Source organism: Bison bison, unplaced genomic scaffold, assembly GCF_000754665.1.
Source record: "Bison bison bison isolate TAMUID 2011002044 unplaced genomic scaffold, Bison_UMD1.0 scf7180017864538, whole genome shotgun sequence".
Lineage (NCBI taxonomy): Eukaryota > Metazoa > Chordata > Mammalia > Artiodactyla > Bovidae > Bison > Bison bison.
The window spans coordinates 4426590-4444951 of NW_011495086.1; the positions used below are offsets into that span (position 1 = coordinate 4426590).

The window sequence follows — 18362 nt, forward strand, 5'->3', positions numbered from 1 at the left end:
AGGTAAACATGCAATGTAATTACAAAGTTATGCATAATTATTGCCAACCCCTTGCCATGTAAATTTTAAGCACTTTTATATTGTTTAACTCCTGAATGAAGGCCATTTACTGCAATATTATAAATAAAAATGAATCTCCAGATATTTACAAGTATTGAAATATTAGGCCCAGTGCTTTCAGTAGTGTGAATGATGTACCATAATATTCCTAATTTACGAGCACCAAAAGACCTCTGCTCACCTTGTCACATTTGCAGTTTCCCATTGTACATGAACTTATTTCCTTTCGTGATTTTTATTTTTTTCCTTTTTTCACTTTAATTTGTATATCTCTTTGTTGTAAATCAAATATGTTTTTTTATTTTTTTCCTGTTAACATCTGTATGGTTCTTATGGGCTAAATGCATCCCCATAAAATTCATATTTTGAAGTCCTAACCAACACTGATTTGATGGATGTGAGTCTGAGTGAACTCTGGGAGATAGTGATGGACAGGGAGGCCTGGCATGCTGCGATTCATGGGGTTGCAAAGAGTCGGACATGACTGAGTGACTGAACTGAACTGAACTGAACCGTCAGTACCTTAGAATATGACTATATTTGGAGAAAGGACCTTTAATGAGTTAACGAAGATTAAAAAAAAAGAAGTCATGTGAGTGGGCTCAGTGTGACTGCTGTTCTTAGAGAAGAGAAATGAGCCCGGGTGGGGGTTGGGCGGGGGGAGACAAAAAAATGCAGTGAAATGAAGAAAAGACAACTATGGAAAAGCCAAGGAAAGAGACCCTGGGAAGAAAACTCTACAGACCCCTTGAGCTTAGACTTCTAACTTCCAGAACTGCAGGGAAAAAGTTGTTCAAGTCACCTAGTCTGCATTGCTTTGTCATGGCAGCCCTAACAAATGAATTCAGTGATTTAGCAAACATAAAAGATAGAGATACTGAGAAAAGGTATTATTTTCTTATTCATTTGGTACAAGTAAGACCCACCAATTTCATGTGCTTGCTTAGTATCTCAGTCACGTGCCTTGAAATGACCTACTTCCCCTGTCTTCTTTGTGTCATCATTGCTTCTGACATATAAATACATGCAGAGGCAGTCAGATTCTCTAGCAAGGTGCAACAAGCATTCATTGTTGACAAGAATCAGCTGGAAGTGATTTGCATAGTAACCTTCTTCAAAGGACCTTGCATCGTGGCATAGCCAGTCATGTTGCTGGGGCGGACCCAGAAGTTGACATATTTTTTTCCTTCAGAATAGTTACGGAATCACCAGCTTGGGGCAGACCCAGAAGTTGACATATTTTTTTCCTTCAAAATAGTTATGGAATCATCAGCTTTTTAAAAAAATTACATGAACACTTCCCAAAGCAAAGTATATTGCAAATTATCACACTCCATCAAGACTGAATACAGTTCCCTGCGATGAGACAAAGGTATAGCCATCAAAGTGGGGAAGAACCATTGATCTTGATAAGGAAGGCAAGCAGAGTCTGCAGTTATGAGACACCAAAAGAATAACGGGAAATGCAGATTCAGATGGCCAAATTGGCACAACATAACTATCAGATATTTATTTCTGAAGCAAGCATTTAATAATGAATAGGACTGAATACAATCTGCCTACATGACTTCTATTTCTACCCATTTTCCCCATATGTGAATGTTTCCTTTCACACTTTGCAATACAAATACGTATAAATATTTCAGAAACGCAGCTGGATATAGATGATGTCTTCAGAAAGGGTTCATAAGTAACTTTTATTTTTCCTATATATTGTTTTAATATTTCAGTAGTCACTTGTATAGTTATAATATTAAGAAAATATATTCTTACTTTATAGGTAGTTACCTGTTTTGTTAAGGGCCTTTCTAGATATTGTAAAGTTCACTTAAAAGTGATGTATCAGTATATGAGTGCAGCTTACTTGTCTGCTTATAAAATCTAGTATTTCTGAGAAACTTCATCAAACTAAAAAGTAAGTTGTTTTCTACAAAGGAGAGTCATGATATTGTTTATATTAGAATTGCAGATAATAGGGTAAAGAAGTAACTCTGAGCTCCAATAGAATGATGCTCCAAATTGAAATTCATGTTAATAAAATAAATAAATCAACTGCCAGATCTTGCATTAATGTACATTTAGGTGTTATATTTGGTTTGAATTTTTCAAAGTTCCTGATGTTTCATTTGTTTGGTAATTATTAATATATTTAGAAATTCTATAAATCCATTCTGCATTATTTGATAAATGTTTTATCTTCCTGGCTCATCAAAGAATCACTAGCTTGTAAGAAACTCTGAGAAACTGTATATAAATTTCTCTTCCCTTGTTTAAATCAAATTTTCCCCAAAAATGTTTCATAATAACACAACTTAAATTTTTGGTATGACTGAAGACTGCAATGATCTGAAGATTTGTTAAAACCAACCTTTCACACATTGGCACAATATTAAAACAAAACCAATATTTATTTTCATCTGAATTTCAGCCTGAGGCTTCTTTTATAAAGAGTTTTTTTTTTAATTTTCTTTTTAAAAATTTTATTTCTTTGGAAAACAATTAACATTTTCATGAACACTTTTAATAGGAACTAATATTAAGATCAAACATTGCTTTTAAAGTTTGGGACTTACATATTGACTTTGTTATTATCGCATTTATTTCAATTTTCTGAAAGGGTAGAAAAAAACAAATATATATTGGCATACATTTAAAAAAAGAAAAAAGAGCAGTTTAATTATAAGAAGATGGAGTTCAGAAAGTTTTCTTCTTCTTTCCTTAAAAGGAATGAGAAGTCGGCATGTTGCTATTGCTCCTTGACATAAAGACAGTGTCTTTGTTTTATGTCCTCTATGTCTGAATCCTGCAATGCCATCACAGCAGAGAGTAGTCTACACTGCTTTAAATGATAAGAGTTTCAATAGGCACTTTAGTGGAATTAAGAAAAATCTAACACTCTTCCACCGTGATGCCACATAGCTATCTTCGTTCTAGGTTGTCACGTCAGTAAATTGTATTGAATAGGCCTGAGCTTGTCTCAGTGTGTTTCCAAAAGAACAAAACAAAACCAAGCAAGTACACACTAGAGGATTTATCTTGTGTTGGCAGAAAAAACCAAAACTGACAATATGATAAATATAGCAACTTGCTAGAAACCAGATAATCAAAGGAATCTTGTCCTAGAAAGCCCTGTGTGTATGTGTGTGTATGTGTGTGTGTGTGTGCGTGTGTGTGTGTGTGTACGCGTGCATGTGCACGTGCGTGATTTCTATTTATGTTCCTTTCCCTTAAATTTCTTCTGTTGGCTGTGTTTTAACCTTTGCCTCTCCTCTAAGTGACTTTATCAGGGTTATAACTCTCTTCTTCTCCAAACATGTCTGCCAAGACTTTAAAGCGGGGTCCCCAATCTGTCAGGTAGTTGTAGTCCTGGTCTGCTTCTGTGGTCAGAGACTCTATGGAGCTAAGAGAGTCGGCTACTGATCCGCTGCCTTCATAGGCATATGTTGCCAGTGAATCATATGGTGGGGCTGTGGGGTCCACATCATTTTCTTGTAGCCTTTGATTAATGAAATCCCTTATGTCTGTGTTATCTTCCACTGGTGGCCTCTGACGAGGTAAACAGAGAGAGTCTGGTTTTATATCCCTGCGAATTTTGTTATCTTCAATCACTTTTGGGTTTCTCAGAGCACCAATGTCGAAAGCCTGGGTGTCCTCCTCCCCACCTCCTTCATCATCATAATGGATAACGTTGTCTCTGATGTCTTCCTTAGAGGTCATCAAGGTGTCTTTCTTCTTCTGCCTTCTCAGAGCTACATACAGCACAACTATGGCTAGAACAAGACAAAAATGGCAAAGTGAGACTATGTCTGCTCATCTCTCCATAAGAAATTAAATTGATCAGGGCTGGCTGAGTTTTTTAATGACATCCTGTTATTTTCAAAGTACACATATTGTAATCTGTATGGATCCTACCTATGCTGATTTTCATTGTTTAAATTCAGTTTCATTTTTAAATTGTAACTAAAGTGAAAACATTGCAAAACTCACAAATTCTAATAACGGTAGCCTTATATTTGACATATGTTTAAATATCTCAATGTCAGGTGATTTTTTACAAAATTAAAAAAAGCAGAGAAAGGCAAATAATTCAACATAATTTATATGCTGAATTTTTAAAAAATGGCATAAATAGACCTATTTACAAAATAGAAATAGAGTCACAGATGTAGGAAACAAACTTTTGGTTACCAAGGGAGAAAGGCAGAAGAGAGAAATTGGGAGATGAAATTGACATATACACACTACTATATATAAAATAGATAATGAATAAGAACCTATGATGTGGCACAGGGGACTGTAGGCAATATCTTATAATGACCTATATGGAAAAAGAACCTAAAAACAAGTGGATATATGTGTATGAATGCCACTTCACTTTTCTATATACTGAAACTAACATACCACTGTAAATCAACTATACTCTAATAAATAATTAATTTAAAAAAGAAAAAAATAAAGAAAAGAAGAATGGTTTGTCCAGTCATACATAGAACTGTATAGCATTGAAGTAATAAAACTTGGGTCTTCCCTGGTACCTCATCTGGTAAAGAATCAGCCTGCAATTCAAGAGACACCAGTTCGAATCCTGGATCAGGAAGATCTCCTGGAGAAGGGATAGGCTACCCACTCCTGCATTCTTGGGCATCCCTGATGGCTCAGACAGTAAAGAATCTGCCTGCAATGCAGGAGACTTGGGTTCGATCCCTGGGTTGGGAAGATCCCCTGAAGAAGGGCATGGCAACCCACTCCAGTATTCTTGCCTTGAGAATCCTCAGGGACAGAGGAGCCTGGCGAGCTACAGTACATGGGGTCGCAAAGAGTCAGATTTAATGAGTGACTAAGCACACACAATAAAACTTGGGGGCCTTCCCAGGTGGCTCTAGTGTAAGAGAACCTGCCTGCCAATGCAGGAGACATAAGAGACCCAATTTCAATCCATGGGTTGGGAAGATCCCATAGAGGAGGGCATGGCAAACCTCTCCAGTATTTTTGGCTAGAGAACTCCATGGACAGAAGAGCCTGGAGGGCTACAGTCTATAGGGTGGCAAAGAGTTGGACGTGACTGAAGTGATTTAGCACACAGTAAAACTTGAATTTTGTTGCCCATAACTGACACTTAGATATTATTCATGTCTAGATTTACATTGTGTTAACATTGCTTTATTTCTAATGAAATAAATACAAATCAGAGAAAAGTCACTTTTAAAAGCATTAAACAAGAGAAAAAGAGAAAGAATATACAATATAAGAGTCAGCTTTCCAAATTATGTCAAGCAAGCCCACAAATTATTTAAATTCTGTGTCTTACCATATTGAGATATTCTCCAAACTAAATGCCTAGTAATCAGCTGGCCTTCTTTAAACAAGATCATACTTTAAAATACTTAATTTGTAGACTCTTATCATTGAATATCTCTTTTTTTCCCCATCAACTTATGGTCATCATTGTTTCAATATATATATTTTTTTATGAGTGAATAAACAGATTCACACTATTAAGTCAGTGCTCAATTTTGCCTGGAATAATTCTCCCCTCTCCTCCATAGCAGTGGCAATAGATTTAAAGCCAAATGTGTTTAACACAACAGTGTTTGGAAGGAAGATCTTGTCACAGGATTAGAAAGTAGGAGACTACATGATGATTAAAGCAAGTTTATTCCCTTTTCTTCCAAAATTAAGGAGGAAGATAGAGGAGATAAAGGTAGAGCTTCTGTACAATGGGTTTTGAAGAGATGTTCAACACTTTTCACTTCTGGGCTTTATGAAGATCTCAGAACTGAAAACACTATGGTTTATTCATCCAAAGTGTATGTGAGAGAGTTTAAATCTCATAGAGAGACCGGCATATGTATAAAATGGCTTTAGAGTTGCCATGACTAAAAAAGACACTGATTAGATGTGCTTGAGAGTCAAATAGAAGTTACCGGAGACCACAAGATTCTCATGCTTTCACTCACCCTAGGAAATATATAAAATGGCTAAGAATAAGATGATCTAAAGGGATCTGAGATTGGCTACAGAGATCAAATAGATGGATTTGTAAGCAGACCCCATGGCAAGACTGAGTGTCAACATTCATAGCTGTGTACCAGCAATTCACACCTAGCTGCAAGGTGGACACTTGCTAAATACTTAGCATGTGTGTGCTAAGTTGCCTCAGCCATGTACAACTCTTCCATGGACTTTAGCCCACCAGCCTCCTCTGTTTATGGGATTTTTCAGGCAAGAATACTGGAGTGGGTTGCCATGCCCTCCTCCAGGAGACCTTCCTGATCAAGGAATCAAAATCGGGCTTCCTCATTGCAGGTGGATTCTTTACTGTCCAAGCCACATATCCTAGTAAGTACTTTAAATTTTTATTTTCTATCCCAGAGATAAAGGTATGTATGTACATTTGTCAGAATATTTTGGTTAAATAATACACATGCATAGATATAAGCTGATTCCACAGAGCCCAACTGTACCTCTGTTGCAATATTCATTTAAAGGAATGACTGGAAAAATAAAAATTTAAAAAAATCTCTTTTTTTGTGTGAATCCAGTAGAGGATGAATAAATGAAACAGAGTCAGCTGAACAAAGTTGATGGAAGAGGGAAGCCCCTGAAGTAGGTTTTCATTCTCACAGAGATGTTACAGAATACATTTTCTTCAATCCTTTCCCTTTGCTGTGCTTCTCGGTATTTTAGTGTATTCTGTTCTGTCCTAGTGGGAATGGTGAGAGTTTTGATGTAAGGAGATCTGAGAAAAGTGGAATAAGAATTGCTCTGGCCAGCACTTTAGACAGAAAAAAACAAATTCAGAGGTGTCTTTACTTCTTTCCTGGGCTTTCTCTTTTCTTTAATTCTTTATTGAACCAATATTGGACAACTACTCTTTGTCTAGTGTCATTTTAAAGATTCTACAATACAACAATTACCAGGATGTAAAAAAATGAATTTAAAACTGCTGCTGCAAATGGGATAGAAAAGTTCATTGTACCAAGTGCCACAAACTATTTGTTCATACTTGAAAATTCCCTAGGGCTTGAACATACTTTTGGTGATATTTATTTCTATCGGTATATTTCCATGTGGTAGGAAGTAGAAAATTAATAAAACTATAATTCAGTATAGATAGTCTTCCTTCTATCTATATGCAGCAGCTCAATGAATAAACACTGATTTACATAGAAAAATGAGGAGAGAGATACACAGACAAGGGAGAGAAAGAGAATACATGATTAATATTGAAACCAACCTAAGAGTATAACAATGCAAAGAAGGATTGCAATCAAAGCCCCAGTGCTAAGTCCTACAGGTAGAAAAATTGCTTCCACGTTACAAGACAGGATGGTACCATCAGAGTCACATCGACAGACTCGAATAGTCATTGTGTTTGTGCTGCTCTGGACAGGATAACTGCTGTCTTCTATTACTATGGGGAGGAAATACAACTCTTGCTGCCTGCGGCTGTATCCATTTCTTCGGGTTTCAATTCCAGCTGTGTTGTCTACAAAACATAACACGTATGGTAAGATGGTTACTATGAGTATCACTTCAAATCTTCAAGTTGGTATCTGTTAAATGGTAGGAAACTCTTCTTGAGTCAGTAAAATACATCCATACTTCAATTCTTTCTTTTATCATTATGAAAGCTGCCTAAATGTAATCAGATGTAATCAAAGAAAATCCTTCGGAAAAGAAGAAACATTAATCTTGTCTGCAGTAAGAATTAAATTTTCTGTTGAGAAAGAATAGAAAATTGTTTACAAGACAAGAAATATGTTGTATCAAAACACTTTTTTTTTTTCTGATGTCAAAATCTCACAGGGAAAACAATCCTCAGTGTATGCTTTCTTACATGATTAGGAGAACAAAGATTATAAAGGATGAATCAGTATATAATATTACCTAATAATGTAGTCTTTAAAATATGACACATATCAATATACTATTTCTGATTTTTTACTTTTCCCAACTCTATATCTTTGCTACATATATGTATATATGTGTGAATATATGTAATACATTTCACTTTTCTAAAACAGCATAAGAAACATGGAAAAGAAAAGAAAATGTGTTAAATCATCAAGATTCATTAAAATTTGTAAGGAGTTTGAATCATAATAACCATCAATTGCCAGATAAAGAAATGTGATATATATGTATATATATATATGTATATATAGATAGATAGATAGATAGATATACATATATACACACACAATGGAATATTATTCGGTCATAAAATGGAAGGGAATCCTACCTTTTATGACAACATGGATGAATCTGGAGGGTATTATGCTAATGAAATAGACCATACAGAGAAAGACAAATACTGCATGATAAAACTTACATGGGGAATCTAAGGAAAAAAAGAAAAGTAGAACACATAGAAATATAAAGTAGAAAAATAGTTGCCAGAGACTAGAAGTGGGGAGAAATGGGATAAAGTTGGTAAGAGGCTTAAAAACTCTCAGTTATAAGATGAATAAAGTCTGAAGATCTATATTATAGTACAATGACTGTAGTTGATAACACTGTACTGTATTAATGAAATTTGCTAAAAGAGTAGAACTTAAATGCTCTCATAAAATAAAGGCGAAAAAGCATCTATCCATTTAAACCAAAAAAACTTCCAATTACACTTAAAATATAACAAGATAAAATGAGGATATGGTAAATGGCATGAGTGGCAAATACATGTTTAGATCATGAGAATATACTATATCATGAGGCAAAGGTGATCTGATTTATGTTATTATGAGTAACCAAATATAGATTCTCCAGCAAATATAAAATGGTAGAAAACAGTCAATACTTTGGTTCCTGAATTATATGACTGTCTACTTAGTTGCCCAAGCCAATGGTCTCAAGTCTTACTAGTTTTATTCCTCATCATTTTTACATGGAGTCTAGGAGATCTAGCATCAAGCTTATGTACTCTATCTCCCAAGTCACTAACCTCCATCCTCACAGCCATGCCTCTAATTCAAGACACTTTCATCCATTTTATGCAATAATATCAAATATAGTCTTGTCTTCGTCTATTGTTTTCTACACTGGATCCATTCTGATCTGCTAAAATGCTCTCGTGTAAACCTTTCAAAGACTTCTCAGGTAATTTGGGTTTAAGTTACACACTCTTTAAATGGCTTATAGACAGGTTAACTAAAGTCAGAACAGCTGATCAGTTTCCAGCCTTAATGTATTTAATCCAGTGTCCTTTGTATTTTTGTAGTGATTTTAATAACAGCAGATGTAATAATATTAGTAACAGTAAAAAGGAAAAAAATAATTAGTAACAGTGATGGTAGTAGCAGTGAAAACTTGTATTATTTTCACTAAAAAGCCTGCACCATACCATGTGTCATACAAATAAAACAATTATTTGTATGCATGAGCAGTGCACGTAAAAAAAATGATATATTTAAAAGATGAAAAGTAATTTCCCGGACAGTATATTAGTTGTCTGACTCATTAAGGGATCACCCCCATTATAAATGCAAGTAACTTGCCTCATTAGATATAGTCTATATAGGTTATTAAACACTGAGTTTACTGTTAGTCATAAATTTTGTATTTCTCGTATATAGATTTCTATATTTTAAGACGTTGAGTACTTTTAGGAAGAGCATTGATTTATACCTTTGTGTTCTTTTACAAAGTTGCCTGATAAAAGCTAAATTTTTATGTGGTTAAACTTACTTCTGAAGTCACGAACTGTAAAATTTGGTTTGATGGCAGCTTCAGGTGATAATTTAAAGGAGAATTGCTGTCCAGCAGGTGAAAGATCTCGGTCTGCGGCACTGACTATCTGAATTATCTGAAACAAAGTTGAGATCAGACCTGAAATCAGTCATTGATTTCAAAGGGAACTCTACATACCAGGCTAATACATATATTTAATGAAACATGCAAGGAAACCAAAATGACATTTTTAGAATTTATATCATTGGGCCAATCATTTACAAATACTTTTATAAACAGTAAAGTATTTAGAGTTAATAGTGGCAGGTACAATTACAGGGTATGGAATAATTGTAAATCGATGCCCACATAACTAAAAAGAATAACAATGTTGAAAATTCTCACTAATAATCAAAATAAATTAAAATGTACTTGCTTGCATTTTAAATTAGACAAAGTAAATGCTTTCTAGCCTAAATATGAAAATACTTACTGGAAACAAAATCTCTGGTTATTTAAAAGTCCTTTCAAGGAAAAAAAATTAGTATCATTATGTTGGTGAGAATGAGTTTTATCTTCATAAATAAGTAAAATGGTGAGAAAGAAGCAGAAGCTGTACATCTGTTTTTTGTTGTTATGTTCCCCCCACCCCACCAGTGGGTGAGAATATAAATTATGTTTTCTTGGAGTTTGTTTTTTTTTTTTTTAAGAAGTAATCATGGCCAACTTCGTTTCAAAAATTTTCCTAAATTGCTCCCGAAAGTGGTATATCTAAACAGTTAAAATTCTAATACTTCAGTGAGATGCCCTTAGGAATTTGGTGATCAACTTTCAAGAGCCAAGCTATGAAAATGATAATTCACTATATAAATAAACAAATAGAAAAGGCTTTGAGGTATTTATTTATTAATGTATGCAATGTCGTTGCATCAGGAAGAAATTGCAGGACAAGCGTGCAGAAGAGGAAGGCAGTGTGTTGCTCAGGTGACACATTCTTAGACTAATTTTGAATTTGTCAGAGGAAGGACTTAGATAATCCTGTGCACTTAGATTGATGCCACTAAACATGAGAGTTATTTGCCCCTATTTGTTTTTATTCCATGGTTAAAACTCAGACTTATGACTGTTATCTGCCTTCTATATAGCTGTGTGTTTTGTTGGGCACAAACAGGACCACACACAAGTACACAACATATATACTGGATTTCAAGTTCAGTACTAGGTAATTGTTAATTTGATCATGGGATCTCTAAAGATAATTTCAGTTGCCTATTTTACTGTGGGGGTTTCCAGGTGAGTAAAGTGGGCTTCTCTAGTAACACAGATGGTAAAGCATCCACCTGCAGTGCAGGAGACACGGGTTCGATCTCCGGGTAGGGAAGATTTCCTGGAGAAGGAAATGACAACCCACTCCAGTATTCTTGCCTGGGAAATCCCGTGAACAGAGTAGCCTAGTAGGCTACAGTCCATGAGGTTGCAAAGAGTCGGATATGGGCATGTCTTAGCAACTAAACAGCAACAAGTGTTACTGTGATTCAGCCACACAGGATCTATTTAGCCTTTAGAAGTATCATGGATTCAACACCAAAGGCCAAGTTGTGGAATACGGCAATTTAGTCAAATAATTACCACGCATACCCCGTAAAGCTTCAATTTTCCTCAAATAAAACTATGTAGTCAGATCACTATATCTCATCCATAAAATTTCTTTAAATTATTTGGGAATTAATTTGCAAGTTTTGTTTTGCCTTTGCTATCAACTAACATAATTATTTTTTATAATAAATCAACATCAAAATTTATGAAGAAAATAACTTCACAACAAAAAAATCTTTTAAAATAGCATACAGAGGTGACCTTTTTGGTATAAACTGGCAATGATCTGGAATTGACACTTGGGAGTTATTGCCCTAAGGAACTACTTGGGCCAATACTGCATTGATTCATCATATAAATCACTATTGACTTATGTAGAATCATCTTTTCTCTTCTTTTGATAGGTAGAAACAGGCACAGAGATAGATAGGTAAGGCGTATATACATACATACATGTATATTAAGTTATTATATAATCCAAAAAAGATAGTTCCTATGCATAGTTTCTAGACCCTTAGGATGGCTGGGGTAAAAAGCAGAAAATGCTCATATACTGTATATCTCATATTTCAGGGTTATATTTCATTTGTAAATGTGGGCCAAAAGGGCTTCCCTGGTGGCTCAGTCGGTAAAGAATTCATCTGCAATGTGAGAGACCTGGGTTCCATCCCTGGGTTGGGAAGATCCCCTAGAGTAGGGCATGGCAACCCACTCTAGCATTTTTGCCCAGAGAATTCCCATGGACACAGGAGCCTGACAGGCTGCAGTCCATGGGATTGCAAAGAGCTGGACACAACTGAGTGACTAAGCACAGTGGCCCAAAAGAATACAAAATGCTTGACATATAATTATTAGGAAAAAGAGCTTTCAGGGATTCCACAGATTTCTTACCACTTTGTCTGAGTATACGAAAATAAAGTTATCTCTAATAACTTCTACTATTCCCAATTTTTTAATTTATTCGAGAAACATAGAAACATTAGAGTTCTGTTTCCAAAAGTCTTTCAATTGGTACATTACATGATTCTGATTGCCATGATATAATCAATCTCCCACATTACCTAAAAATAAAGGACTAGCTTTGAGGGGCAGGTGGAATGCTCTGGAAAATAGTAAATACTTCTAAGTTGTCAAATTTTGATAAACTTCTTTTAACTTTTTGTCTGTGTGCTCAGTCGCTCAGTTGTTTCAAACTCTTTTGCCACCCTATGGACCATAGACCCCATGGACCAAACTTCCCTGTCCATGGGATTTTCCAGGCAAGAATACTGGAGTGGGTTGCCATTTGCTACTCCAGGAAATCTTCCCAACCCAAGTATCTAACCCATGTCTCTTTTGTCTCTTACATTGGCAGTTGGATTCTTTACTTCTGTATCACCTGGGAAGCCTCTTATAACTTTGCAAATAATGAAATCCAGCAAAAAATTTGCCGTCATTTAAAGGGATAAAGCATTAACTTTATATATATATATGTCTTTTTAAAGTTAAAGGTGCAAATTTATCACTTGGGAACATATGATTAAATAAGTCATCCTGTAATAAAGTTAATGAAATTAATGTGTTAGTTGCTCAGTCATACCCAACTCTTTATGACCACATGGACTGTAGCCCATCAGGTTCCTCAGTTCATGGAATTCTCCAGGCAAGAATACTGGAGTGAGTTGCCATTCCCTTCTCCAGAGGATCTTCTCGACCCAGGAATTGAACCCAAGTCTGCAGTGAAGGCACATTCTTTACCATCTGAACTACCAGGGAATTGTCTCCAAATTATCAAAAGAGGTAATAGAGCAACACAATGCCCTAGAAGTTTCTGTACTGATGGGAACACTCTGCATGTACACTGATAAAAATGGTAGCCACTTGGAAACTAGAATTAGCAAATACAATCTAAATATATAACTAATAAGGACCTATTGTTATAGCACAGGGAACTCTGTATTCTGTAATAACCAAGATAGGAAAAGAGTCTGAAAAAGAATGGATATGCATCTATGTATAACTGATTCAATTTTCAGTACACCTGAAACTAAATACTGAAAACCAACTATACTCCAATAAAAGTATTTTTTAAAAATTGTAGCGACTCATCTCATACAGCTACCAGGCACTAGGAACAAACAAGTGTGAATGATAACTTTTAAAATGTATTTAATATTAATCAAATATATATAAGGCTAGTGAACATCACGACTAGAGCCATGCGAGAAATATTCTATGAAGCAATAGAAGACACTCAAATAGGAGCAAGTACTAGATATTAAAGGACATTTTTAATAAAGATATAGTTTCAAATATTAAGATATTTCCTCAGGTAATAATTAAACTTCAAATTTACTTAAATTAGTAGTTAAATAGTTATTATATATAAAAGAAATTAAAATAGACATCAAACCAAAGCATATAGATGGATTTTTCTTTCAGAACCTAGGTGCACAATATTGGATTAATTGTATTCTTATTGCATAACACACTCTTACCATCTGCTCATGCCTGGTTCCTATTGTTAATCATATTACATCATATCATATCATATCTCCATTCATTCATTTACGAAAGTGAAAGTGTTAGTTGCTCAGTCATGTCCTATCTTTGCAACCCCATGAACTGTTGCTCCTTTGCCTATGGAATTCCAGAGGTAAGATTACTAGAGTGGGTAGTCATTCCCTTCTCCAGGGAATCTTCCTGACTCATGGATCGAACCCAGGTCTCTTTCACTGCAGGCAGATTTTTTACCATCTGAGCCAGCAGGGAAGTCCTTTATAATAGTGTTTATAGAAAAGCTGGCTACTCACCATTACCTAAATAAATGCTAGGATTTTGACAGTAACTTTCATTAACAATGTGGTCCTTCCTCATATGCTCTCCCCACTAGAACCTCCCTCCAGAGTAATACTTAGTAAGAAAATGTAATTCAGATATTTTGAATAACCCAGGTGTTCTATTCAAGACCACCAGAGAAAGTTTTCCATTCTTCATAGGCTTAAGAGTATCTATGCACCCCTTCATAAAAGCATGTGAACAAAGTAAGGAACATCATAGAAGACTATAGTCTAAAGTTCTTTGCTTACTGGACTTGCAGGCACAAGCTTTTTGGAAATTTCATAGTCTATAGAAAATAGCAGAATATGCAATCCTAGAACTGTTAGTTATACAGAATATATTCACTAGGCCATCATTTTTATCCCATGTGGTAATAATTCCACATGCAACACATGCCATTAATTCAAAAGAATATACTACCATTTATGGTTTATTTTATGAAGACATGTGATCCATGTCTATATGCATGCATGGTCTCATAACCTAAAACACATGCATATAGCAGGTTTTATAAAATCTTAAATAACAACATTGATAAGATACCTGTCCTGGTTTGGCATTTTCACACACAGCTGTCTCATATGGCACAGATATTTCTGGAGGAAATTCATTGACATCTAGGACATTAATTAATATGTTGACTCTGCTGGTTAATAATGGGTTACCTGTTTAAAACATACAAGGAGAAAAGATGATTACAAAATCTGATCCATCATTGCTTTTATAGTGAATATCATTAACATTTAAAAATCAGCATTCATATGGAATCCAGATGACCTTTCCTTTATGGGAAACTGAGGCATTGTGTCATGTATAAATGATAAAAAGATGAATATGGGCACTCTCCTTGTCTCACTGTCAGAGAGCTAGCAGTGCACTACACAAGAATTTATCCCTGAAAATCATCCCCAAAGTTAAGGACAACCATTTAGCTCATGTTTCATCAAAAGTGCAGCCATCAAACCAGAGTTAACAAGACCAATCTTCACTAAACAGTGATATTTTTCATTGAATAAAACATGCTTTTATATGTGTGTCTATGACTTTATTCAGTAGTATCATCTACATATTTAAATAACTTTCTCAAACTGATCCCCCCTAAAAAGATGATAAATTACAAGGAATATGAAGGAGAGATGATTTTTTATAGATGAAAATTAAAATAAACTTAGGGAAGTAGAAATAAGAGATTATGGGCAGTTAGGATGCACCCTAAAACTATTTGCTGATGATGAGAAAGGACAAAGTAAACAGCATTTCCTTCCTACTGTGTCAAAAAATATTGTTTTGAAAAACTGTCTCTGTCAATATCACATCACGAGTTTTAGTCCCAACCTGCGGTATGGTACCAACTTCTCTGTCCTTTGCTGAAGAAGACCAGGCATAATTCAACAAATAAGGTATAACATAATGGATATGTTTCAATTTATTTATTTTATCTAATGAAACTTTACAGATGGATAAAGTGCCCCAGGTTATTGAAGTATCTTGTCCAAAGTCACACATCTAGAGGAATGGGGAATTAATATCCAAACTCAGGACTATGGAAATCCAAATATTATGTTCACTCCACTTTGTGTTAGATTCTTCATCTGCAATACCACTGAAGATTCACAGTATTGGCATTGTTTTAGATCTCTGTCTGGATGCTTTTAAAGAATGCATATAAATCTTACCACATGATGGATTCTGACAACCCTACAATATTCTGTTATGCTAAAACTGATTTTAAAAAATAAAAAACATTGTCAGCAGTAGCTTAAGAAATGCTCACATATTCATATATGACAAAGTGAAATCCATTGTCATATACCAGTTCAGGCACAGATAACATAAAAGCGGGAGAAATGGAATGTTTAATAAGTTACTGTGAGGATGGGACAAGATTCCTCTCCCAATTATATTTACAATACTGACTTGCGTTTATAATGTATAAACATGTTATTAATTTAAACTGATTTTTACCCATGAGAAGATCTGTTTTGGTAGTTTTAAATATTTATCCTCCTGAAATATAGATTTTACATCTGTCCCAATGAGTAATGTGTCTCAAAATATAATCACTATTGTAATATCTTATTATTAAAAGTGTTTCTCAAAGCTGAGTTTTTGGTATTTTAGCTAAAGCTAAATATTTTGTTGTGTGAAATTTTCCTGTGCACTATAAGACTTTTAGAACCACTATATAATAAATGTGACTAGGCATCACTGTGGCAATTAAAATGTGTGTTAGTCATGTTTGATTTTGTGACCCCATGGATTCTATAACCTGCCAGGCTCCTCTGACCATGGAATTCTCCAGGCAAGAATACTGGAGTGGGTTGCCATGCCCTCCTCCAGGGGATCTTCCTGATCCAGGGATCAAACCCTGGTCTCCTGCATTGCAGGCAGATTCCTTACCATCTGAGCCAACACAGAAGTCCCTAACATAACAGTAGATGCTGGGCTTTATAACATGCACAGTAAAGGAAAACTGAAGAGATACAGTTGCTAGTTGTACTCATTCTTGTGACAGGAGGGTAGAAGTAGAGGAGACTTTTTTGGCCTTTCATGGAAAGGATGCAGAGTAGAAACAACCACAAACCCTTTGAGTACTTCCTTAAAAGGTGCAGAGAGGAAGGTTTCCCTGAGTGGATTTGAACCCCCCAACCTTTTGGTTAGCAACTAAATGCTCCAACAGACTGTACCACAGAGGTACGTGCAATTACAAAATAAATGCCCAAATAAGAACAGAGGAAAAACTGTAACAACATCAAAGATGGGTTATTCATACTGTCCAAAATGAGTTATGGGTTTATAGTTTTCAATATATAACTCTTCTATTGTATATTTGTAAAACTTCTTACGATTAAATGTTTAAAAATGTCACCTTCTATTTGTAAATCTGGTTAGGTAAGCAGCAACATTTCTCTTTGACAACTACTGTATTCATGTAAAAATTGACCTTTTCACAAGGGAATATTTTTATTAGAGTAATATAGAAAATTTTTTGATTTATGTATGTAATTCACTAAACGGTATGGTAAAGTAATGACATTTCTTTTCTGACTCATCTCATCTTTGAAACAACAATGATGACATTTCTTTAAACTTGATTTGGCATAAACATTATTATCCAAAATCCTTCCATATTAGAAACTGGTTATCAATGAGTCAATTCAAATATGAACTTAGTAAATATTAAATACTCAAAACCTTACACAATTAATTGCTGTGTTCCCAGTAGTCAAGCCATTCAAACTCCCATTATCATTGATTCATATTGCTTATATCGAATAACCAACTTATTAATAGTTTTGTGGTCAATTAAGATAATAATTAACTCATTCTATTTTGTCCCTCAGGCCTTCAAGAATGTTTTCCTAAATCTTCTTTCTTTATTCTTCATGATAACTTGATCAAATCCCATAACTTTTTGAGCCAATTTGAATTAGAACTGTCTTAACATTTTAAAGTGCAACTTAAACCAAGAAAAAAAGATTAAGGCCAAATTATAAAAATCGAGAATAAAGGAGAAGTGAAATACCATAAGTGAAATTCATATTATAAAATAATATTTTAAATTTATTCCAAAAGTTCAGTCAACATAGATAAACTGGACAAATTCCTAGAAAGACATATATTGTCACATATGGGCGTGCTAAGTCACTTCAGTCATGTTTGACTCTGACACCTTATGCACTGTAGCCCTCCAGGCTCCTCTGTCCTTGATATTCTCCAGGCAAGAATACTGGAGTGAGTTTCCATGCCCTCCTCCAGGGAATCTTCCAGACCCAGGAATTAAACCCACATCTCTTATGTCTTCTCCATTGCCCGGCAAGTTCTTTGTCACTAGCCTCAAAATGAACTAGAAAATCTTAACAGATCTAAGGCAAGTGGGAAAAATTAAGCATTAATAAAAAATCTCCAAACCAAGAAAAACTCATGGCCACAAGGCTTCACTGGGAAAGTCTAGAACTATTTATAGACTGCTGCTGCTGCTGCTGCTGCTGCTGCTAAGTCGCTTCAGTCATGTCCGACTCCGTGCGATCCTATAGACGGCAGCCCACCAGGCTCCTCTGTCCCTGGGATTCTCCAGGCAAGAATACTTGAGTGGGTTGCCATTTCCTTCTCCAATGCATGAAAGTGAAAGTGAAGTTCCTTAGTCGAGCCTGACTCTTAGCGACCCCATGGACTGCAGCCTACCAGGCTCCACTGTCCATGAGATTTTCCAGGCA

At 35.2% G+C, this 18362-nt stretch overlaps 1 protein-coding gene across 1 annotated transcript in view; it reads right to left on the reverse strand.

Moving 5' to 3' along the window:
* Positions 1 to 2454: 2454 nt before the first annotated feature.
* The window catches only part of CDH12 (cadherin 12, type 2 (N-cadherin 2)), a 343779-nt gene continuing 327871 nt past the window's right edge, over positions 2455 to 18362 (reverse strand). Inside the window, exons 8-11 of the mRNA XM_010832134.1 lie at positions 14689 to 14810; positions 9748 to 9865; positions 7298 to 7549; positions 2455 to 3830 (exon numbers count right to left, since the gene is read on the reverse strand). Of these exons, the coding sequence (XP_010830436.1) occupies positions 3331 to 3830; positions 7298 to 7549; positions 9748 to 9865; positions 14689 to 14810 (992 nt within the window). The 3' untranslated portion in view covers positions 2455 to 3330. The remainder of the gene's footprint in view (positions 3831 to 7297; positions 7550 to 9747; positions 9866 to 14688; positions 14811 to 18362) is intronic.